Below are 25,325 nucleotides of genomic sequence, written 5' to 3'. Positions count from 1 at the left end.
AATGAAGCTGTGAAGAGCCAAGAAAGGAACATTAAGGGTTGGTTTAAATGGCTTCATTAGGGATGCTCACAGAAACTGTTTATGTGCAATTACAGAGCCACAGTATGGCTGAGCTGGGATGGAACCTCTGGAGACCACCCAGTTCAACCCCCCTGCTAAAGCAGGTTCACCCAGAGCAAGGCTGCACAGGACCACATCCAGACAGGTTTTGGATATCTCCCGTGAGGGAGACTCCACAACCTCTCTGGGAAGCCTGTTCCAGTGCTCAGTCACCCTCACATTAAAGAATTTCTCCTCCTACTCAGATGGAATTCTCTGTGTTTCAGTTTGTGCCCACTGCCCCTTGCTCCCTCTGCTTTAATATCTATCTACCGATGTATCTCCCAAATTCGTCTTGAGACCACCCTGCTCTTCCTTTACCACAAAGCCATTGAGGAGCATTAGGGTTGATTCTCTGAGAGACAGGTTAATATTATTTTCATACCTAATTAGTTATGAGATGAAATACATGTTACCATTGAAAAAAACCCCCTCAAAATATGGTCCCTGGTGCTAAAAACATTCTAAAAAAGAAAATTCCAGACTACCGGGTTTTTTTGCCTTTCGTTTTGACCATTTATATCATGTCTGGCACTTGGTTTCTTTTTCCATGACTAAGGCACCTCAACGTTATTATCCAACAAATAAACAAGAAAATTAGTACATGAAAATTGATAAATGGATACTCAGTGTTTTCTTCAAAGGGCAAAACTTAGGGATGATGCAGACTAAATTTAATTGATAAAGCCTAATGACATCATGACTTTCCAAAGACAAATAATAGAATAATAATATGCCAAAACTGTCAGACTGGATTGGGTCCATGGTGCATCTACTTCTGCATCTTGTCAGAGGAGGTTGTTCAACGGAACAATTTGTTAGTACTGAGCTACTTTTCCCAAAACAGCAGGAATGAAAAACCGGTTCACCATGCTCATGAAGCACACATGTCTCCCCAAATTCTTCATTACAATCTTTTTTTTTAGAGTTTCTTTGAACCCTGGTTCCACTGTTGGCAGGAACCCGAGTGCTGACTGTAGGCTGTGTGAGAACCTATTTGTTTTCCCTGGCCTTTTTACCCTAACATTTAAATTGTGAGAAAATAAATGGGAATTTCATAGGTTCTAAGTGAGTCTAGGTGCTTACATTTCAAAACCTGATTTTCTATCACAGTAGTCACAAGGACATAACACACTATTTTTCCCCTAAGACTATTCTTTTGTACTTGCTCATCTAACTCTACACAGCTGCCATAGCAAGCCTAAATCTTAGAGACAATTATCTTCTGAGGAACAAGGGTGTTACATTCACCTTACGCCAAACTTGCCAGCTGCAAAGCCCTCCCCACGTTTGCTGAGTTTTGATGTTACTTCAATCGAAAAAGGACGAGTCCCACGAAGAGGAAATGGCACAATACACCTTGCACTTGGTGCAGGAGCTGCTAATCTACAGCCTAATCCAGTTGACACATATGGTCAGGCAGTTGGGTAACTATCAGGGCACAACACCACCTTTCATCTCCTAAGGTAATGCAGAAGTTATATCTCAAATCCAATTTAAATTGGTGCTCCCTCGAGCTCAAAGATAATTTCTCTCTAATCCTCTTCTGGTTGTCTATAGGGTAACCTTCAAAATCTCAGAAATGACACTGTAAAAAAAAAAATAATGATCAAGTCATAATTTTTTAGCACAAAACCCAGCTATTTTTCCTGGTGGCACTATGTTCCAGCTGTTATCAGATTCAAGAATTTTTCAACCGCCTTGAACTCTGCATTTATTTTACTTTTCCAGATTTTTGCCAATGAAAATACCTCAGCACTGCTTGAAGAGAAAATAATCTTGTCAGTTTTATTGTGCCATATCTGAGATGATGAAGGTCATGCTAACTACAAGTCTGTTCCAATTGCTGCGGGGTTGGGTGAGGTGGGCTCTTTATTTTATTTTTGGTTTTCCCCTAGCTCCTACCACAAAGTAATAGGGATTTTCCCCTTTCATTCATCTTGCCTTTTGTTGTTTTTAATCGACCACCCATCAGTGCCGAATTGCCTTGTAACTGTCTGCTGAGCTTTCATTTGACAGAGATAGCTGCTATTGTTAGCAGGAGCCTTCACTTCAGCCCATTTAACTTTCCTCAGTTTGACAGCTTCACAATAGCCACCTTCCATCTAAAGAAAACTGTGATTTAGTAGAAAGGGAATGTGGGACAACAGCCTGATCTGTCACTCAGTCTCCAGTGAGTTCTCTTGGCATAAAGTTCCCCCACAAAGCTGGAGGATGAAATACTACGTGAAAATGAGACGGTCATGAGACATGTTCAGTTATATATTCTGGCAAAAAATCTAAACAGCAATCACACTTAAAAATACAGCCCTTTCCTGTCAGTAATACCCCACGCTGGGCAGCAAAATAAATATTTTGACTAATTCTAAATTTACATTTTTTTACTTACATTCCAGAGTACTACTTGACATTCCCCCCCCCCCTTTTATTCACCTAGTAATTGTTCTCAGATTGATCTACAAGAGCTCCTAGTGGAAACAATATGCCACAAGTAAATTAAAGCTTTCATTGGACCAGTCATCGGTCCTACTCCATGTAAGTTTATATGAAAAGATGTTGATGAATTAAGAGCCTGGATGTCTTCCCTTACTGATGATTAAAAAAGTCAAATTATAGCTGCTTTAGCACAGCGTCTGAATACTTCCCAGCTCAGCTCCAAGCTCAGCTTTCCTTTCATATGTGCTGTAGAAATACATTTTTAGCTGATTTTTAACTGTTGTGAATTTATGCCTAATGCCCTTTTGCATTGAAGCTGAAATCTGGTTTTATCAGTTGGCATAAATGACAAGCTGTAGACATCCCACTATTAGATTTCCAGGCACCATTTTTTTTTCCTAGCCAGTTAAGTAACATTATTTTCTTGTCCAAAATCGTCATTCCCAGTTTGATGAATGATCTCTTCTTAAAAAACGTGTCTATAAAATTGAATTTGATTACCATAAAGCATAATTTGTTTCAGTCTATCTGCATGCCTTTCTTTAACTCTCATTTAACTTCATCAGAAGAGGCATGAGAAAACAGAGTTGGTAGAGCTGCATGCTGCAAAAGGAACCCACCAAACTGACTTCTGCATTCACCTGAGAATCATTTCCTGGTGTTCGAAATAAAAGTCACTTTGGCAGTGGTGAATAATCACTGAGTAACACACAAACTTTTGTTTTGCAGCAGCCATTCAAAACTGCAGGATGAAATTACCACGACTGTATGGAAAGGTGTGCACGGAGATGGAGACAGAAAATCAGATAACAGATAAACTCCAGTAAAAAGACAGATAATAGCTACTAGAGAGGCATCTAGCGCCCAGAGTTCACTTGTGAGAGAGCACCCACGAGGCTGCAACTAGGAAGAACACCAGACTGCTCCACTGTTTCTAATTAGAGAGGACATCCTTCACTTTATAGCTCCTGTGGTCTAATTTGTAGAGCGCCATATCCCCTAAAGCTTTCTGTAAACCAAATTAAAACTCATTCCATCAAGGAGTTTCAGCAATATATGGTCTCTGATCACAATACATACTCATGGTCATGGAGCTGCTGCAGGCAGTCAGCTGGGGGGTGCTGACTTTTTTTTTTATTATTTTTGTTTTTAATTTTATGTTGCTTTTTTTTTCGTAATTTTTTTTAAGGAAACAGCAGATTTCTTCTAGGAAAAAACATTTTAAAGACCAGAGAATCTGGTTCTGTTTAAACAGTCATTCATTAGAAGGAACAGTACAGTCTCTCTCTACTGACTTTCCTGGTATTCTCTGACTCTTAATTAAATAATTTTTCTTCCCCCCCCCCTTTTTTTTTTTTTTTTTTTTTTTTTTTTTTTTTTTTTTTTTAAATTCAAGACACCTCAAAGCTTCAGTTGAACCAACATTGCTAGCAATTTTTTTTCCCCCTCTAAATTAAAAAATAAAAGTTAGCTTATGACTTTTTGGAAGCCTTAAGACACCATGAATGCTTTTGAAGTTTGCAGTCCCTTTTCAACCCAGAAAACATTCATATAATGTGCAGCAGTAACACAAACACCCTACTGGTCTTTAACCTCTGGGCAAGGAGAGGAAATTCTGTCTTTATGCCCATTCAGCCCTTGAGCCTCTATGCCACCACTCTCAAAGCAGAAATTAGCAATACAGCCCCTGGATTTGGACACGTGTCCATTAGGCTCCAGGGGAGAACTTCATTTCACACAGACATTGAACGAGGGCGTGATGATTTTTGTCCCCTACAAATCTGCCTTGAATTTGAACTGGTAACCCGAAGGTGAAAAGGATCCATCACATCCCTGTGCCAGCCCGAATTTACACCAAGGATTTGGTGTCACTGGGTGGTTGAAGTCCTCACACACGCCCAGTTCCCTGCAAACACATCCCTGCCCCATCCCTGTGGGATCGGATAGGAGCACACAGCTCTGTGTGTGTCTGGCAGAGCTGCTTGTATCAATCAACACCACAATCACCAAGTCAGATCCTTGTTTCCTCCCACATGCCAAGGGACTCAGCCACATTTCTTCAAGCCAGATTTCAAGGAAGTATTTATCACAGCTGGTGTAATTACAGAATTACCTGTGAAAACCCACAAAGGCTGAGGGATCTAATGAATAAGTGGAAAACCACAGCATAATATCAAACAAAATGTCTACAGTCAAAATATTCCACTCGGTAAAGGTCACACGCTCCCTGCCTGGAGGAACAGCAGAGCAGGCTTTGAATGCAGGCAGGTGAGAGCTTTGCCTACATTATGTGAGGAGATTTTGATAAACATTCCAACCTATTTTGACAACGGGTGGGCAATATGGCAAAGTGGTTCACTGTGGTTCACAGTGGCGGCTCGGTATTAAAAACTGACCGGTAAGAAATTCGATAGGCTGGCCCAAAATGCTGGGAGTTATTAACCTTGAGTAGCTTCTGGAAATGGGATGCCCTGGGCTGGCACCACTGCCAGGGAGAATTCCCAAATCCCCAGGAGGTGGCTGCAGACCACTCCACTCTGCCTGCTCCTTTCTCCCCACTCTCTGTACTTCCCTCTTCCATTAAGCCTTCATCCACTCATTTCAAACAAAACAAATATATTCACTGTTGCGTAAAGGCTCATCTACATTTCCTGTGAGCTATTTTCATCAGCAGTACTCTATTAAAGTTATTTCCAAGTAAACTAGAGAGAGAGAGAGAGAGAAGAGACTGTGTAGCACTATATCATGTGTCTTCTGAAACCAGTTAAATCTCAGCAAGAAGTAAAAAAAAAAAAAAGAGATCTATTTAAAACTAGATTAAGCTCAAGCTGCTAAAGCATAATAAATTGCTCTATTTTAACTGACTGAACTGTGCACACTTAGAATACAAGGGCATATTTCATTTGGGTTTATGCAATTGTTCAGTCTACTTTTCTACCATTTCACCCATCACCAGATGAGAGAACTTGTCAGGCAAAATTGTAGTTAATGATGTTTAATGGTGGCTAAGCCCGATAGACTTGTTTATTTCTTTTCTTCTTTTTTGTTGCTTCACTCTCGCTGAAATAATGAAAATATTACATGAAAAACTGGATATTATTTGCAGGAAAAGCTTCCATTACCAATGCCAGGTAACATAAAGCTTTATCTGATTTATACAGCAATCTATATAAATCTACTTTTATGTTTTATTTGATTCCAGCCATTAGGCTGTGCTAGGAAGTAATTCTAAAATATATATCACAGTGGCAATTCACTGTACTATACCAAATTAATCTACATAAATCTATACCTGTGTGCAGGGAACCAGCATGGTAACATCACCACGATGGAGGAGGAATGGATGCCAGTAATTCTACTTGTAGGCTTTCTAGGAAGTTCAAGCTTTCTCTAACTACTGGGCAGGATAGAAATGCCCCCACTGACCAAATTCCTCCATCTAAATTATTTGCTCTGTCATTAGCATAACTCTTACATTCTAAATTTCAGAATATGGAGCTGCATATTAGGAGAGGTATTTCCTCTTTATGACTGATCTGAAGTCAGAGAGCTGGAGAACGAATGGGCTGTTTGGAACAGCATATCCTTTTAAAAAACCTGTGTTCCTTACAGATTGGAGTTCCTTACATAGCTGAAGCCAGTGTGCTCTGCACAGCTGAATGAGGCCAGCTGGCAAAGTAGGAGCATATCAGCATTCTGACTGCTTTTCTTTTGTTTGAATATTACCTCAGTGGCCGCACACTAAACGATGTGAACTTGATGGGCTTGACTATGACCTCAGCTAAACTGAACAATATGAAGCTGGCACATCTGTAATCTCCGGCTTGCTATTTTTCAATTTATTTTTCACCTGATTTGTATTAAGATGTGGTTCAAGTTTTAAAATAAAAATAAAAAAGGGTACTTTTCTGCATTCCAAATCAATCAGCAAACGCTGCCATGCCAGAAGGGAGGCTTCATCTGCCTCTTCACACCACATTTGGTGGATCCCTGACTTATGAGAGCTTGATTTCTAAATGTTTATGCAGAAAGAAATGCTTTACACATCCGCTCCTTCTCAGATAGCCTACGGGGATTTCTGGCAATACATTTTTTTTTTTCCTTCCTTTTTTTTTTTTTTTTTTTTTTGCCTGCCTTCCAGTTTTTCTCCCTGTGGATACATAAAGTCAGAGTGACAGCAGGAGGAGGCTCAACTCGCAGCGAGCAGCATCCGTGCTTATTATTGATATTGACTACATGAGATAAGCTGGACATCTGTCTTTACTTTTAGCAAGTCCTACAAGGATAAACATGAACGTGAATGTGGGCTGCCCCATGGACAGTGCACCGGAGCTCTTTTATACTCCCAACCCATCGCTGGGCTCCTGTCACTTTTGTCTGAGCTACATTTCAGCTTGGGGTCACGAGAGTTCAGAACACAGTCAATTAATCAAATGGCTTCTATGAACATAACACTGCAGTTCAATAAGGGTTTCCTATTCAACATAAGCAAGGGAATGAAAGCAGGAGGTTAATGTGAAGATAGCTAGGTTACACGTGGAGCTTTGAGCAGCAATCCTCGACCAGCCATCATCAGACAGTGCATTTTGTCAGAGCAGTTATTTCATGTGAGACAAAAGAACAAACCCAGGATGTTTATGGCCTGATCCTGCTCTCAATAAAGTCAAGTCAAGCTCTTCTGTTGACTTATGCCTACTAGTTCAGGATCTTTGATCTTGGCAATAAAATTAACACAGCAACAGAAAACAACAGAGTCAGAAGAACTCCCTCTCAGAATGCTCTGTGTTTACACTAAGAAAGGGACAGGATTCAAGTCTGAGGTGAAACAACTACTCCCAAGAGGAGGGAAACTGGATACGGGAAATGGTACCCAATACCCTGAAGTGATGGGGACAGGGCTGTCACATCACTGCAACAGGTTTACCTGTGTTGCATCAGTTGTGTGAGGTGGCCTCTGCAAAGCTGCTGATCCCAGCAGGCGGGAGTGGAAGGCTCAAATTCCTCCGTTTTGCTGCCCAAACATGACCTGTCAAACGGGGGGGAGCAGTGTGCTTAGTCTGCCAGCCACCCCTTCAGGAGGGCTTTTCTGTCTCAGCTTTAGAGAAGTGCTGGGATTCTGCTTCCTATCATCCAACTCTTCTAAAAAGGGGCTGAAAAACCCCTTCTAAGCAGAGTGAGAATTCTTTTTGATGCGATAAAAAACCGTAAATATATGTTTCTAACCACCGAGGACAGCAAGCTTTGGAGGGCTTAAATGGAAAAAGCTAGTTTAGATTGAGCCAATTCTGGGCATTGCCACACATGTCAAATAGCACTTCACTTGACAAATGGTCCCAAAGAAATCAGTGGAGCTATTCAGGGGGTAACGGTGATGTTTGGTATGAGTAAGGAGATTAGAATCTGGCCCTTGCTTTATTTTCAGAGAGATTTCAAACATGTGTTTGTTCTAATTTTCCCTTCCTTCTAGGGTTGCTGGTATTCACTTGGCTCGGCTTTAGAGGCAGAGGGATGTGAAAAACAGCACCAGTAAAAAAAAATAAAAAAAAATATAAACTCTCTAATATATGACCAAAATAGCTTTTCCCCCTGTAAAATATGTGGCATAAATGAATTCCATAATGATGCTACGTGTTATAAAAGTTTTATTGGCACTCATTTGGGATTACCCGCATAACTCACTTGTGAGTTCACTACTCGTGGGTAATGCACTCATCCCAAATGCATGCTAAACACCAGCTTATATAAAAAGTCCTATTAGAGTTTAACAGAGATTAAACTAACAGATTTTTTTTTTTTTACAGAAGCCTTTTATAGTCGGAGGTCCACAGAAATCACAAAAACCTTAGTCTATAACGGGCAATGTTTTCATTAGGTTTATTCTAATCACCACGTATTAAATTCTGTAAATTCTTAACCAGTGACATGCATATCCTCTCTGCAATTTTACATTTTTCCTCTCCCTAAGCACAACTCCGTGTAGTATCACAGACAAGGGACCACATCAAGAGCGAATACAGGCTCTGGTGTGAGGTCAGTACAAACACACAGTGTAGGAGTCCTTGCTTTAGCAACTCTGCCCTCTAAACTGAAAATGCAGGGAATGAATGGAAAAAAACCCCCCATTTTTCGTGTTTACAGACTGAGAACTGAGACATAATTTCCCAAAGGTCACACAGGAAGTCCCCGTTAATGAAAATTAAATTCTCCTAAGCACCAACCTAATGCCTTAACAACAAATCCATCTTCCCCCAACATCTGTGTTCATCTCCTGTACTCCACGCTCGTTCCTGTTCCGTTTGCACACCTCTCTCTAGCACTGTGACATCATCAGTATCTGTTTTGACTTAAAGTCAAGTCCCCCCTGCACACCTGGACAAGGCAGCCCACGAGGAGCAGGGGTAAGGCTGTCAGGCAGCCTCTGCATCAGGAAACAACAGCTCAGTTTTGCACAATAACCATTACCAGGCACCCAAACTTGGTAACTTAGCCCAGGGCAATCTCACAAAGAGAGCTGCGACAGAAACAGGAACAGAGCTGATGCTGGCTGGGCACAGTTAAGCTGATTTTCCTGTTTTCTTTCCTGCTTTGCCCTGTTTTCTCCTTTGAACATCTTCTGACTCATGAGGACGCTTCTGAGGACTACACAGGCAACATTCAAACCTCCTGTGCTGCCAAGTTCAACCTGAAATACCACCACCCCCCAGAGGAGCTCCTCTGCACACTTCAGCGCCTTCAATCACACTTTCTTCTTGGACAAAATTAGGGAGAATTTCTGTAATTTATCTAAGATTTCTTTTTTTCTTTTCTTTTCTTTTTTTTTTTTTTCCCTGTAACAAATGGAAAAGAGGGCAGAAAGACACCCAAAGTACCTAATTGTTATCTCCAAGTAAATATTTCCTCTCAGTATTCAGATGAATGTTCTGTGACAATTTATGACCAAAAATAAAAATTAAGATGACGTTTTATGGACAATATTTTTCTATTAACCCACATGTGAGAGAACTCTAAAACTTGGTATGAATTAAGGTTAACCCTTAAAAGAAGCATCTAATATGCCATTATAGCAAAAGTTTGAAATGAAAGAAAATGCCTTGGTAATATTGAGTATTAATGTCCTATAGTTATTTCCAAGGAAGGTGGAAACAGTAAATAAGGAAATAAAACCCCTCCTTCTAATTTTTACAGTGATTTCCTACCTAAATCCTACGTCTTCTCTTACACATATCCCTTGATTTTCAATCACTTCAGAACAAGCAACTTTCTCTAAACCCTAAAGAACCTACCTGCTATTAACAATCTCAGCAGTGCCTAATAAAAAACCACTTAAGCACAAACTGTACTTAATTTATATGGTGAGTAGCTATAAGTTATCAACCCCAGAATCCTGTGCAGAAATTAAATATTCAGTTTTCCTTTACTAATTCAAGCAGGATTTTTTATCCCTCAATTGTGCAAGCTTGACAGTGAGGAAAAAATGAGTCAAGTCAATCTTCCAGTAAGAAACTGTATCATGGAGGGTGCTGGGAGGAGGACAGACACAGAGAAGTCAGAGAGGTACAAAGTTTACATACTTTCAGAACATTCCCAGTTGTCAATACAAGAATAAACATGTCATCTGTTTTCACTGAACCCATTGGCAAAGCTATCAAATTGCTGAAAAAAAATTATTTTGCTATTTTTAGCCTAGGCAAGCCCATTGCTGAAATGGACTAGAGCAGGAGTGGATTCTTCTGAATCAACAGAAGAGATCTGATGTGCTGGATCAACACTAAGGGAAAGCTGTAGGAAGGACAAACACACAAATTCTGCTTAGAATATATTGGAAAAGAAACATCAGAGGACTGGTCAGTCCAGGAAAGGGGATAGATAGATAGAAAGAAAGAAAGAAAGAAAGAAAGAAAGAAAGAAAGAAAGAAAGAAAGAAAGAAAGAAAGGAGGTAATAAAGCAATAATCTCAGGTCCTGCTCTGGAATTATCCAAAAGCTGCAGTGTCTTGTAGGGATTTTAAGGAGCACTTTTAGAAAATTTCTCAGGAATTAGGAAAGCACGGTCAATACAGTTAAACTCTGTCAATAATCACTCTGTAATAGGTACAGGGATCTTCCACCTAGTGCCCAAGGGCAACCCCTGAACTTAGGACTGAACTCAAATTTAAAAAGCAGGCTGTCATTTGAGAAAGTCTTATGGAAAAAGGGCTAAAGATAAAGCTGCTCTTTTAACACTCAGGACCAAAGCCCGCCACTCTTTCCTCCCTGAGACCCTCTATGAACTAAACTTTGCCAAGAGGAGCAGTTAATGAGAAGTTTTCAAGTCATTAGCCTGGCCATAACAGGGCCTGGCTGGGCTGCAGGGATGGGGAGGCTGGAGCTGGCCACACACAGAGTGACCAGGTTGTGCAAACAGCAAAAAAAAACATCCTAAAAAGTTATCCAAAGCAGCGTGGGAGCAGCACCCCTGGGCGGCCAGGGAAGGAGCAGGAATTCCCTGCACACCTCTGAGGCTGTAAGGCCGTGTCCCCACGTGCCAAAAGGGTGTTTGTACCTGGAGCACGTGGTGCCAGAGCACGGGCACCCCAGTGATGCCACAAGTTTTATCTTTCATGTATTTCAGACTCTGTGCTGCCCAGGGGTGCAGTTCTGAGCTCACAGTCAGTGTCACTCAGCTCTGCACAGAGCAGGGACACAAAACAAATCCTTTTCCTGCTGCACACCAAGGACAACTCTCAGCCCCAAAAGCACAAACAAGGGTGGGCTGGAGGGAGGAACAAGAAGGATGGGACCTCACAACCTGGAGCTGGAATTGGACAATTAAACCCCAAGATGCAAATGGATCAAAACTTATCAAAGTGTGAGACCTCGTGACTGTTTGTCCATTTTGGGTGCACCTTGGGTGCAGCCCTGGCCAGACTCTTGTCCTGCCCAAGGTGGATCCTTAAAGGCCTTTTAATAAATCTCGACTTTATTCTCCAGCTCTGTCCAGTCTCTGTTCCAGGTCAGCCTTTCCAAGGCATCACCATTTCCTCGTCCTGTTCCTGGGGCCACCACGGACTGTAGGGACACAGCAGCTCTGCCCTGGGAGGCTCCAATGCACAGGGACACCAGGACTCTCATCCTCACAGGCACTCTGGGACATCACCCCAGCCACAGGCTTTAGGGATAACTTGGCACACGGCTTCCAGGCAGGGAAGGGATACAAAAATTCATTGCAAGCTTATGTTATACCGGGATATTTACATAAAGCATGTGGTCAGAGTTAAAAAGCCCTCCACCTCTGTAATTCAAAACATTGTGGCAGCGCAGGACACTACTAAGGCTGCATTTATACAGACACCCACTGCCTGAGATTGTAGGCACTTGAATGGTGAAGATATCTAAGAGAAAGAGTGGGAGTTGTGTGCCAGGTAACATCAAAGAGCAAAATAGGCAATTTTTTTTTTTTTTAAAGAGAATTACCTAAATCATGGCTGTTTTTAAGAGGGCTGTCTAGGCCCTAGAACACGATCTTGGTCTTCTTTTTTGCAGATGACATTCCAACAGTCTTTTGTTGTTAAATAGCTCCAGGGTGCTAATCTGCAATGGTATGTTAGCAGAAAATGCCCAGAAACACTTGATAAACAGGGCTCCTGGAAAGGACCTTCATGTCCTTCAGATGAATGACTCTGGAGAGTTCACTGAGATGGAGTTTCTGACTAAATGTCCTGGGATCCTGCTCCACTGGTAATCCATCCCGTTTATCCAGCGGCACACTAAGCTCACCACAGGTTATACTTGTAGCAGATTCAGCTTTTGGGTGTAATACATGACAATACCCACTTGATTTCAAAAATTTCAGCTTTAACCACTGATTTCAGTCGGGATACAGCACAAAGAAACGATTTGTCATCCCTCACACCAAACAGAGCTGCTTTATAAACAGCCTTCAGGAACTCAAGCCTACAGGCTCTTGTGACTGGGGTCCTAACCTGGTCATGCACAGGAGGTTACAACCAAGAGCTGTCAACACAGCACTCTTGTGCCTACCATCAGCCCTCCTTTTTTCCTCAGCAGGAAATTTCGTTTTAGCACAGTTTGAAGATTTTTCCTGACAAAGCCCCACCGGGTCTCCTACAGGTGCATGCCTGTGAGTGCCAGAACACACTGGCACCATCTGGGCTGAAGTGAAAATGCACTTGGGAACTGCTGCAGTGCCCCGAGGGCTGTCCCGGGCAGGCACAGCGAATCCCAGCACTCAGGAAATAAAGAAAACGTGCACGTGTTTCTGCACAGGAAACATGACAAATCTGTGACAAACCTACTGCATTCTGCTCAGAGACTTTGCGGGATTTTGGAGCACCGAATACTCTGCAGTTGAGGATCCTGGATGCTTAATTCTGCAGCCCTGCTTCATTCTGCTGACTTATTCAGTTCAAAACCCAGTGAAATTAACTGCAGTTTGAGTATCCAGATACTAGGTCTAAACATGGGGCTTTTTACCCCGAGTACAAGCTCTGAAACTGTTAATTATTAATATTAATAATGGGAAAAATCTGTTATGTACAAACAATGTAAGCAAACAGTAACAACCATTTAAATCTGTTAATCTGAGAATTTCTTTTCTCTGATTCTCTTTCATAAACAAAATATTTTTTTCATCAGGCAGTATTCATTATATTCATCCTTGGTGTAGTTACAAGGCAAAAAATGTGGATTATTGATGAAATAGATCATAATGACTCTTTCCAAGCCATTATCATTTATCATTTAAATGTGTATTCAATGAGCTTTAATCTGCAAATTTTTCACGTTTGGGAGAAATTATGATTTAACAGATTCATTGTGTTTGCTTTATTCTTTTTTTTTTTTAACACAATGCATGGCACACGTTCTGCAGGCTATACATGAAGTAATTTTACCTATCAGAATGGACTTTTTAAAACCTTACTAGAGAACAGCAGCTGAATCTTAAGGCCTCCAGTCTCCAGGAACACAACGGTGCTGGAACACTGTATCATTATACTAATAAATGAGCCCTGCAGAGTCTTCTTAACCTGGTATGTTGGCCTTTCTTCTGAAAAGTCTCAGTCTCCCATTACTTCTAAGGAGAGCACCTCAACCAATCACGCCCGAGATTTCAACGATATAAATTTTCTCCTCTCTCCCAAACAGGTGCTTTTTCTAGGGCCTTATATTAGGCAAACAAAATCAATGAATGCTCTCTCCTTGGTATTAATCAGTCTGAGTTGTGTACCATATCTTACCAGGGACCCAAGCAACATCAGTCTTCGAGTGGTTTTTTTATACTCACAAGAGTCAATTAATAATAAGAAGAACGGTGGTTAACACTCTGGCTAAAGCAGAAGAGCATGGAAAGTTCTGTCCTCAGAAGAAGGAAGGTGATACTGGATTTTTAGGTCAGTGTTAGCACAGCTGCACAAGTTACAAAACTGCAAGAAATGTCAGCAATTGGCAATACATGAGCTCGAGTTTTGGCTACAGCAGATAAATTCCATATCCAGATTATATATAATTCACTTAACACTCATTCTTTCTCAAGTTTTGAAATTTCCTGAACAAAATCCCTCTGAAAGGGACCTGCTCTCTCTCGGAGCACACTCCCCTTGTCACCAGGAGCTCTGCTATCTGCTTTGAAAGACACGATGGGTAAATGCAGACAAGCTCACCAACCCACAGCTCAGACCATCCCCTGCTTGTGATCTCCTGGTCCTTCTTGACATCATCCCTGCCTGCTGGATGGTGGGAGGGCTCCTCAGCCAGGCAGGCGCGAGGCAGGATGCCAACAAGGCCTCTGAACTATTCCTGTAGCACCATTCCATTCCATTCCATTCCATTCCATTCCATTCCATTCCATTCCATTCCATTCCATCCTATCCTAATTCCTATTTCTAGTCCATCCCTATGCCTATTCCTATTTTTATTTCTATTCTATTCACGCCTTTTCTATTTACAGCAGGCTGCTCTGAGCTGCTTCAGGGTTCTGACACGGAGGCAAGAGGCACGCACATGACTGACAGATGTGCCAGGATTAGTTAGGAACTGTTGCCTCCCAAACATCTGTAAGACCCTGCGCTCCTCCTGGGGAGGCAGCCAAAGCCCTGCTGCCCTGGAGCAGCTGGGAGCTCACCAAGGCACCACCAGTGTGCTCCAGAGTGAGGAGGCTCTGCCTGCCCCAGGAGAGGAGCTCTGACCACCCTCAGGCCATGCCTGCAGGCAGCTGAAAGGAATGACAGCGCTGAAGGCTTTTCTCATTATCCCTCACAACTGCTGTAATGCCACAAAAAAGCCCGTGGATGGCTGTGGCAGGAGCGCTGCACTCTGCCCACCTGAGGTGCAACGGGGGGCGCTTTCATTCTACCCCCAAGCATGGTTTGCCCCGTGCTCACACACTAATGAAGTATTCATAGATTTTCCTGAGGACAGCTGACTTCTCCCTTAAACACAAGGGTTTTCAAGTATTGAAAGATAGGCATCTAAAAATAATAATATAAAAAAAGGAGAATCATCTCTTTGGCTTAACACAAAACAATCTCACATAAAAGGAAGCATTTTTTAACAGCACACATCTACTTTATGGCACTGGTCTCTTAACTTCATGCTTATGAGTTAAGGAAACAGCCCCTTGGTGGATTACTTTTCATAGTTTGCTCAGTAATGTGTTTACAAAGCCATTGTTGCAACGAGATGCTTATATTTTTTGATATACAGTCTGCACTACAACAGTACATCTTCAGAGGTTTCATGCTTATTTCAAAAACCTATTTAAATGGTTCTTTACCTGTCCTCCCAGCAAAACACAAGTTTATTGCCAGATACTCCAGGGCTCCATAGTCCAGTCTGACAGTAATTAAGGCAGAATTAGTGGTGTTCTGCAGGAAACGGTAGCAGTGGCAAGTGTACAGCTGGATGGGCCAAATTCATCTCTGACAGCAGCTCCTCTGAAGTAACTCACTTACTCTAGGAATTAATTCGACACTCGAAATTTCAAATAATGGCCTCTATTTTTAACTGTCTGAAGCACGTAACTCAGAGCCTGAGAAATGTTAAGTGGCTTTTATTTTCCCTTGTTAGAAAACTGCTCATCTACTCACTCTTTTTCCACTGTGTATCAAGTGTCTACTCCAGAAATGGGGGTTTTGTTAAGACAATATTGCGTTATTTGTTAAGATAATATAATGCATTATTTCAATGCAACCTGCACTTGCTCAATGCTTATCTGCCTTGGTAATGGACACTATTAGTGATGAACAGTTCTCTAAACCATACAATGAACAATACAAACCTCATTAAGCAAAACTTTGTGTTAGTAAACCTCATCATTCAAAATTTTGTGTCAGTAAACATCCCCACAATTTCCTCTGACCCTGTTGGATCATCCTCTGTGCTGCACCAATGCATAACAAATCCAGTACTTGGGTAGTACAGTCTGAAGTAAACCAAAGGTAGTATTTTTCTGTGAGTGCCTTCTTCTTGAACTTACACTCCAAACACGGTCTTGGGATTTGGACACCAAGCTTTGGCAAAACAATCTCTCCCAAAACTTTACCCATAGCTGTTAAATTTTCACCTAGCTCTATATGGTACCTACAATCTAGCCTGATTCTGCAGCGGTTATCTAACTCTGCAGAACACCTAATCCAATTCAACGCCATTTGTCCATTAAGAAACATCCTTCTTCTGATATGTAAAATCTACATTTGTATGGGTTTTGGTGTGTTATTGTCTGTCAAGGACCCTGCAATCCCTACCAGGACTCTAGAAAGACAGGCCGAGGATGCAGCATTCCCCTGCGGGATGGGGGCTTGGTCTGGTCCTTTGTGCCCTTGGGAAGGTGGGCAGAGCCCCCAGAGCATCCTCAGGACCCTGGGGAGAGTGAGGAAAGCCACAGCTTTACACGACACAGTGTGGTAAACTGATCTTCAAGATTATTTGATTTTGGGATGAGGGGGATTCCTGGATAAAGGGAAAAAGAGCAGGAAATCCTTTAGGTGACCCTCAGCACCTTCTCCCTTCAGGCTACAGCTGCATTCTGCTCTCCATGGGGAAAAAAAACCAACTTAACCTCCTTTAGCAGTGAAGGACTTGCACTATTATCTACCTCTGACTGTTGCATTGATTAGATTGGAAAATGAGTAACTTTTATCACATTTGATCTGAAATAGCACTATCTAGCTTATGTTTATCCCTTTCCATCTACAGAACAGATAATTGCACGGGTCCTTGGAGTCAAGACGAGACACTGTGATGTCTCTTTTGATCCCTGGTGTCAGGGTAAAGGAGAAGAAAATAGAAAGTTAACCTGTGATTTAACACTGGCCACTGTCTGGCTCCTGCTGCCAGTCTGATCTGGGGGGTTCAGACCTTTGCAAGTGCATGTCTGACTCCCTTCTCACCACGCAGGTTCTCTTGCTGCCACCTCAGATGTCAAGAGCCTGCTGGATTCAGCAGCATGGCCTCTGAATTGCAATAGATTTTTGCCTAAAAAAAAACCCCAAGTCACAATTTTTTGGGGTTTTGCTTGTTTGTTTGTTTTTTGCCTTTCATTTCTCCCTTCCTTTTTTTTTGTTTTTGGTTTTTTTGTTTGTTTGGTACAGGGAAAGGCAGATTATTTCAATTAAGAGCCTGTCACTGACATTTGTAAGCAACCTTTCTTCAGTTCAGTGCAGCAGTTGCAGTTTTAAGTTTCTCCCTGCTTCTGTCAGGATCTAATTTTCAAGGCCCGTTGCCATGGCAGCAAGTTGGAATTTTAATCCAGTACTAAAGGTCAAGACAGGTCACCAGTTTCAGTTCCTCTTCAATCTCCCCATAAGGAGCCACAAAAAGAAGCTGAGATAAAGGTCTGACCTAACAAAAAATTCCAGTCTAGCACACAGCCAGACTTGAAGCTCTATGATTTGTATAGGCATTCAAATTTGTCTGGAACTGCTGAAATTCATGCTAAATCAAACATGGGCAGCACTGATTCGCATTCCTCTCTCTGCAGAAAAAGCACAATCTATGTCCTCAAAACACAGTTGTGTGCATTTAAATAAGCAGGGACACCCAAAAAGCAAATACTTAGTAGAGTCTAAGAGGTAAAAAGCTGTGAAAGCAATCCCCTCATTACTGCAGACGTTTACAGCTTCTGCAGACTCAGATGCGCCTGACAGCTGCACTTACATCTTCCTTGACAACATGAGGTGGATGAGTCAACATCTTCCTTTCAAAACCTGTAAAGATCTTTTCTCGTGAAGCATTTTCACTAAACAAGACCTTCCAGTAAGGGACAATTTCGTTAAAGCTCAATCACTTCCTCCTGTGTTTCCACAACATGGGTATTAATTAAACAGTTGGTTTGTACCTACTGAAATAAGGCTATAGACATCTCCCTCCTCCTCCTGGGCTACATCATTTTCTTGGAAAGCTGCATTTTGCAGCATTAGGAAAGTCTCAAAACGCATTTTCCTGAGATGTATGGACACAAGTGAGCGAAGCAGCTCTTCCTCTGGGAATCTGAAGCAGTAATTAGCCCAGCAGCAGGGAATATTTTCCTTTCTCGTCGTTCAGGAGGATGCATTTGTGAGGTACAACTCCTCTGAATCTGTGGCACCAAGGGCTATCCAAGGCAGGGGATAATGCACTGAGCGTGGCCTAGCCCCGTGGGGTGTTGTGAGAACTTCACTTCATAAAAAATAAGCCTTCTGGCCAGAAAATTGATAGGCTTTGGAGCCCTGCTGAGCCCTCTGCCCAAAGGATAATAGAAGCAATAGAAGTAGCAATAGATGTTCCTCTGGATAGAGACTGTGAAGCTGAGAAAAATGTGGTGGATTATGGGGGTAGTCAGAGGGATTCAGAGGAAAGATGCAAAGAATTAAGCTGGAATATTAGGAAAAGTGGCTGTTAGTCTTACCTAGGGTATTTAGGACACAAATTGGGAGTTTCAAGCCCACTCTGGTATTATGAATGCCAAGCTTCCTGGCACAATCCATTCTTCTCTCAAACTCATCACCCATTTCCGATTATGACTATTTTGCAGCATGGTGCAGATGAATCTGGGTGACAGTTTTCTCTGTCTCAGGCTACTAAAAGTCTACAAAGCCAGTAAGCCATGACAGGAAGAATGAAAGGGACTGGAGCAAAGGGCATCAGGAAGAAAAAAGCCAGAGAGAAAAATGGCTTGGCTCTGGACCAGGAATTTACGGACAGGTCAGAGTTAAGAGGAAGGGAGCATGGTGAGGCCCAAATTATGGCAGCCAGAAAGCCAAGCAAGAAGTTCATTTGGATGTCTTCTACCAGCAAGTGTGTGGGTCACAAAACAAATGGGTGGGAGAGGGACTGAATGAGTGTGGTGGCTTCCTCTGCTCTACCCTGATTTACATTTTCGGATTTACTGGGGACGTTTGTTTTTCCAAATGAATCTTTGAAGTCGCGCTGAATTCGGAAGTGACTCCATCCCACAGAAATGTAAATTGGGAGGTCACTCTGAGACTGGCCTCAAGCCATAAAGGCACAACACATGCTGCTGCCTGTGAAAAATAAAAAAGCTCTTTAAATACAGGGAAACCCGTGGCAGATTTGCAGTCTAACCACCTCCCAAAATGGGAAGTGATATGTGGCGGACAGGGAGATACGTCAGGAATCCAAACATGTTCCAGTGTGTCGTTTACCTCTCTCTATTAACGCTGACATTTCAGTGGTCGCAGTTCAGTGGCTGCGTGCACTTGGCAGTGACACGGGAGTGCATCCTGCCTGAGAACAAAGTATTTCAACTGCTGCTCGTTAGTTAGGGCAAATAAATGTTGAATTTTTAATGGGGGGTTATACAGTATCAGAGGAAATTCAAATGGTTCAGTGCTCACTTGAGTTGCAAGCAGCAATGCTGGCAAGAATGCAGCCGGTTAGCTTGTTTCAGGCAGTCTTAAAGGCAGTTAAGTCTCCAATAGGCAAGAAAAATTATTAAAAATTGATCAGCAAAATATCACAGAATTAATTTACTTCGGTTCCCACGATTTTTTAAACTGATTTATAAACATGTCAGGAGAAAGAGATCATGGAAAAGAATGTATTAGGAAATAACTTTATTTTGACAGGGAGGTTAAACTGTATGTGAGCCAGCTGAATAATGAAAACAAATTAAAAGTCTAATTTAGAAATGATTTTGAATAATGGGTTTATCTTCCAAGATACAGGGCTTTTAATTATGACACCGGATTTTCACATATTTCACATCCGCTGAAATATTTTGCAAGTTTGCTTCTATAGGCAACTGTCCATAGGAAACGCTCGTATATTTTATTCTAAATTACTTCATCCTTTGCTCAAAAGGCAAAGCCTGCAGCAGTGAGGAACAAAACAACAGTCCTGACTATCATTGCTTCAAACCCAAAAACTTACAAGGCAAAAGGATTCAAAGAAAACTTCTCGCTTACAAAAGGAAACAGTAAATGTGAAAGATGAGTGACATTTCTCAAAAGTGACCCTTCTATTTCCATCTGTTTGTCCCTTTAATACAGTGCACTGGAGCTCTCCAAAGATTAATGGAGTTCCAATTACATGCCACTGTTGTTTCACTTATCATAATTTGTACGAGGCCCTTGTAGTCATGACTTCCCCAGTCCACCCAGGGGGAATATCTTTGGAACTTCCTACTTCTAACAGACAATTCAGGCTGGCCATGTGAAGGTAGGCTGTGAAAAAAAAGCTGGCTGTCACCGCTGCAGGCTCAACTGGTGCTCTCACACTCTGTTATGGTCAGCTAAAACCTGTAATTAGCAGTACAAACACTTCTGTGTGTGACACCTGGGCTGCATTGTGACTGCAACACTGATACAGAGTTGATACATAAATAGAAACCTGCTTCCTATGCCAGCTGGAGATGAATTTTACATTTTTGGTTCCCGGTATGTTTTTGGAAATTATGCATGAACACTGAATGAATTCTTTTTTTTGCTGTTGTTGTTTTTTTTTTAACTGATTTCTTTCCAGGTTAAGAATTCATCAGTGCTGCTTGATTTGAACGTTCTGAATAGTTCTGAATAACAACATTACTTGTTGCTGCAATATCCAATACTTGGTGTAAAATCCTCTTGATGTCTGATTACTCTTCATAAGGACCTCATGCTGATTCATTTCAAACCGTGAATTACCTTTAATTCATAGCTTGCACATGCTGCCAAATTTTGTTTTCTGTGTTCCCAGGTGGCTGTCCCTGACACAGAGGAGAACTTCCAAAAAGCCATTAGATACTTACGGAAAGTATTTAGATGTCGAGAAGCACATTTCCATTTTCAAACACGCTTCCATCAAGTATGACGATAATATTTGGGATTAGAAAAGTACTGGTATTTATTTGAATTTTTTTTTGGAGCTGTGAAGCGAAATCCTGGCCTAACTGAAAGCAGCGCTGAACACCCTTTAGGAAAATCCTGGCTGAAATATCACAAAAAGATTTTCAGCCGCTTGCTTTAGCTTTAAGCTCGCTCTATTTAGCTGCTCTCTAGCCCTCACACAGGTTGTGTATCATTAAGTATGATGGATAACAAAAACTCCATAAAAGATAAAACAAGTTGATTTTGTCCGATCCATAAAAATTTGCTGCTCGAAGTTTTTTAATGGTTTCCGGTAGCTCACTGAGCCCATGAGAAGGGCCTTTTAATACTGTATTAATACAGTAAGTATAGGAAGTAATTTTATGACAGGGGAAGAATACCATTATGATTACATTCTTCTTTTTAGCTAGGCTTTTATGGAAACTGCCCAAGACTGCGCTGCAGTATGATTTCGAAACACAGGATGTGCTTGATTAAAAAGGTTCTGGGTAGTTTCCAACTGGACAAAGGCCAAATGCTAACAACCAAAACAGAACAAAAGGACTGGATGTTTGAGGATGACATCCTTGCAATGGCAATTATATAACAGAAACCCAAGTCATGAGCTGAGTCCGTCCCCTCAAATTCATGGAAGCTGACAGAAAATCCTTTGCAGTGCAATTGGTTGCACCTTATCTATTCCTGCTTACTATGCTGCAAAATAAACTAATCAGAGCAGACTGGCTGAAAACTGACCACACCGTGCCCAGCGGAGATTTACTGTGAATTTCAAATTGCAGAAAAGGAAAAACAAGTGCTGCAGTTTTACATGGCCTGGTTTCAGCTGTAAAAATTCACCACAGCACACACACACGCGTGCACATCAGTGTTCAAAGTTTTGTTTTCAAGATTTTTGAGTGTAACTTAGGATCTGAGGTAAGTTATAAGTACATGTTCTCATGTACAACATAGATGCAGAATTTAAACACAATCCCAACTACTCTATTTCCATTTTACCCTCTGCACTGGGGATTGGGTTTATTCAGCACGCGGATGTAACGAAGTATACTGAAACATTATAAAAAGGATGAAATTTGTGTTTCAGAGAGCTTTACTTGGACAAGAAGCCATGCATCTTGCATCCCCCTACAACAGCAGCCCATTGGTAAATTAATCCACCCTGCAGTATGTCATCCTCATTTTTCCCCCAGAAATGTGCACCTGGAAAGTTATATTGCAAAAATCATACAAAAATCAAACAAAGGCAGTGGTATCTACAGAACTGTCACTAGGGCCAATGTAAATGGAAAAGATAATTTAAGTTTCACTTAAATTGCACACAAACTTGAAAAAGTTGGGTAACAGCTAGAAACATATCCAGGTTAAAAGGACTCCAACGAAGCAGACAGATGAACAGAGTCATGTTCAGCCAGATTTGATCAAACTGAAATATGGATGACAGATCCTATTGACAAAATATGTAATTGGTGGGGGATAGAGTTTTGAAGTCAGTGAGACCACACTGTGTGGCCGAGAGCACAGCAACAGATGTTACTGGGGATAAGCTGGACTGTCATTTCACTCACACACTCCAATATCCCCGAACCCAACCAATGTTAGAAAGACTAAATCCTCCTTTATACGACTGCAATCTGATAAACACTCCATCATTAAACCACACAATGACTGCAGGAGCTGTCTGCCTATCAGGGTTTGTTTGGACTGCACCATCCAGCTCTCCTTGATACCATTTCTGTCCCACTCCTGCTTTAATTTCATTATGTGCTCAAGTGCTGCAATTCCCCGTGAAGGTGGTGGTAACTGCACACACAGATCTAAGGAAACACATTGGCCTTGTAATACCAAACCTCACAGTGGACTGCCTTCTAACCTCCCAAAGCCCTGTGGAAATTCTTAGAAGCTGCCTTAACAATTTTTCTGCAGTAAAAGAGAAAAAGTGATAGTAATGGGCTAGCTGATCTTCATTTGGAAGCTAAAAATAAAAGTAGCTTTATTGCAGCTCTGATCTCTCATGTGTAAAATCTATCACCCACCGTAAGAAGGCAGTTCATTGCAGCAGAAATCTGATTGATAGTACTGGAACTTTAGATCAAGCAGCAGAACAGAGAACAACTGGTTCATAAAATGTACTCAGTGTCTTCGGGTTTTATATCAGGCTTCCTATAGAGAGCTTTGGTACCATTAAATGCACTATATACCACTGAGCTCTGAAGCACTGTTCTTTTGAAATTCAGCTTATAACTATAAACCATGATTGACAAGTCTATTACTGTTGGTTACAAACTATTGAAATATTGTCTTTTATGGTACACTCACTAAAATATTTCTCACAGTGGAATCCAAAGACATTTGCTTTTAGAGAAAAATAATTTTAAGATGCAATAATATTTTTTTTCCTTTTTTTATTATTATTATGGAATGGGCTTGATGTTAGATTTGGATCAGTTTGATGTTCTGAAACATGAATGCACCCATTCTGTCACCAAGAACTGTGGGTACAGTTGGCTAGAGTCTTCAAAAAAACCCAAGTCATTACTGGAAACCAAACAGCAAAGGGCAAAAATTAATTTGTTACTAAGTTTAATAAATAAATGCTATTCCTGCAAGTTAATCTAAATACCATTAGCACTCCTATCCAATTCTCGTTTAATCTGAAAAAAACCCCACTATTTAATTTGAAAGTTCGATCATTCGCTCAGCCACAATTTTGTAAAGGTTTACTCAACCAACTGCCTTTGAATGAATACTTCCATGTCTTGAGTTTATGAGTAAAGAACAGGACCTTCAGAGCCTGCTGTGTCACATCAACAGACTCAGCACCCGCATCTGCTCCAGTCCTGCATCTCTCACACAGTCACAGACACATCACTGAACTCCAACAGGCTCTTCTGTGTGCACAAACTTGCACTAGAGAATCAGTATACTTAAGTTCATTTCTAAGACTTGTGTAGGTACCTCCACGTTGATTTTTCTTCCCCTATAGAAATTTTTAAAAATGTGTCTTTGGTAGATTAAGGGCAATCACTAGAAAAAATTTAAATGAACATACTGTATTTACACAACTGTCAATTAAGCTAGTGCTGTTCTGCATTCAGTACCTCAGAACACTTAACACTAAAAAACGCAGCAGCTCTGAACTGAAATCAGACCCGCACACTTTCATAAGTATAAAACAATAATATACCGTTCAAAGTTGCTGTTTAGGTTCAGTTTGCAAATTAGAGAACCTGGGATAGAAGTAAAAGACACTTCAGTCTCCACTCACTGCTACACTACTGCAGCCTTACCCCAGAGAAGCACCAATGAAAAATGGTTTAACACAATGGAGAATTAGCTCTTTCACAATTTTCAACTGTCATATTTATGTATCATCTGTGATTTTCAGCTGCTTCAAAGTGTATGAAACTCAAGACCAGCTTTTCAACACCAGCTAGCAGAATCATTCTGTATGATGTGTTTTACTCCCTCTCACTGTATGAATGTAAAAATTCCTGCATCATCTGTTCATTGGGTTGCATTTTCTATTGTAAGAGGCTTAGTATCTGATGAGAGAAGCATAAAATTGATTTAATTTTGGCAAGCTGTAGAACTAAAATCAGCATTATTTCTGCTTAATAAACTCATCTTTCACACATACCTCTGTAAGCTAATGCTTAAAAAGAAGAAACAGTAATAAGCACTGGAAACATAAAACTGGTTTATGGCTAATTTTTAAGGACTGCAGAGAACACCTGAACACCAGGACAAGATTATGAGCTGAGCTTATTTGGAGAAATAAGCTCATTCTTTATGATAAATTCAAAATGAGATTTAAAGCTGGAAATAATAATACTTACGACTTTTGTGGCACTGACTTGGTTGCAACTTTCCCTGCTGGATCACTCCACTCTGCAAACAAAGGAAACACATTTTCAAATGTCAAAAGATTACTGTAGAATTAAAATGCACCCAAAGCTGTCAGCCCATCTAATTATACTTGGTTTCACAACATGCCACAATGCATAACATGTAATAAAAATGGAACTGATCTGCCTTAGCACCAGAGAAATTAATTTTTTAACCTTTGTTTTAATGACGTTAAGCAGACAAAAAAAAAAAAAAAGAAAAAAAGAAAAAAAAGAAACCCAACCCTGACTGTTAGGACTGGGATGATAAAGACCTACTTTGTACATTGTATCCTGAGGTCAGATGTTGGGAGTCCTACAAAGAAGAACACACAAAATGTCAGCATTAGTTAAATAAGATGAAGAAGGTAAGATATATCTTGGCTCGCTAGATTAAGGGCACTGGCGTTACACAAACAGGGAAGGAGATGGCACGGGGAAGGGATCATGGGATTGTTAAGGCAGCACCAGTGACATTAGTTTAAAAAAGCATTAACTGTGGAGACAGAGCACCACTGAGGGACCCTTCAGAGCTGGGGCAGGAGTGTGTCCTCAGCTGCTGTAAATCTCCATCCCCCCTTCAAGGAGACACCGCACAGATTTAC

General features: G+C 41.1%; 1 protein-coding gene across 4 annotated transcripts in view; it reads right to left on the bottom strand.

Annotated features, from left to right (window-relative positions):
- The window catches only part of AFF2 (ALF transcription elongation factor 2), a 328,346-nt gene that overhangs the window by 100,803 nt on the left and 202,218 nt on the right, over positions 1–25,325 (bottom strand). For all 4 annotated transcript variants that reach the window (XM_066202655.1, XM_066202658.1, XM_066202656.1 and 1 more), the window contains exons 6-7: positions 25,000–25,036; positions 24,673–24,724 (exon numbers count right to left, since the gene is read on the bottom strand). In XM_066202655.1, the coding sequence (XP_066058752.1) occupies positions 24,673–24,724; positions 25,000–25,036 (89 nt within the window). The remainder of the gene's footprint in view (positions 1–24,672; positions 24,725–24,999; positions 25,037–25,325) is intronic.

The sequence above is a fragment of the Chamaea fasciata genome, unplaced genomic scaffold, assembly GCF_029207755.1.
Source record: "Chamaea fasciata isolate MVZ Bird 193981 ecotype frontalis unplaced genomic scaffold, bChaFas1.0.hap1 SCAF_22, whole genome shotgun sequence".
Classification (NCBI taxonomy): domain Eukaryota; kingdom Metazoa; phylum Chordata; class Aves; order Passeriformes; family Sylviidae; genus Chamaea; species Chamaea fasciata.
The sequence above is the reverse complement of the archived record's forward strand: the minus strand, read 5'-3'. Positions and strand labels throughout refer to the sequence as shown.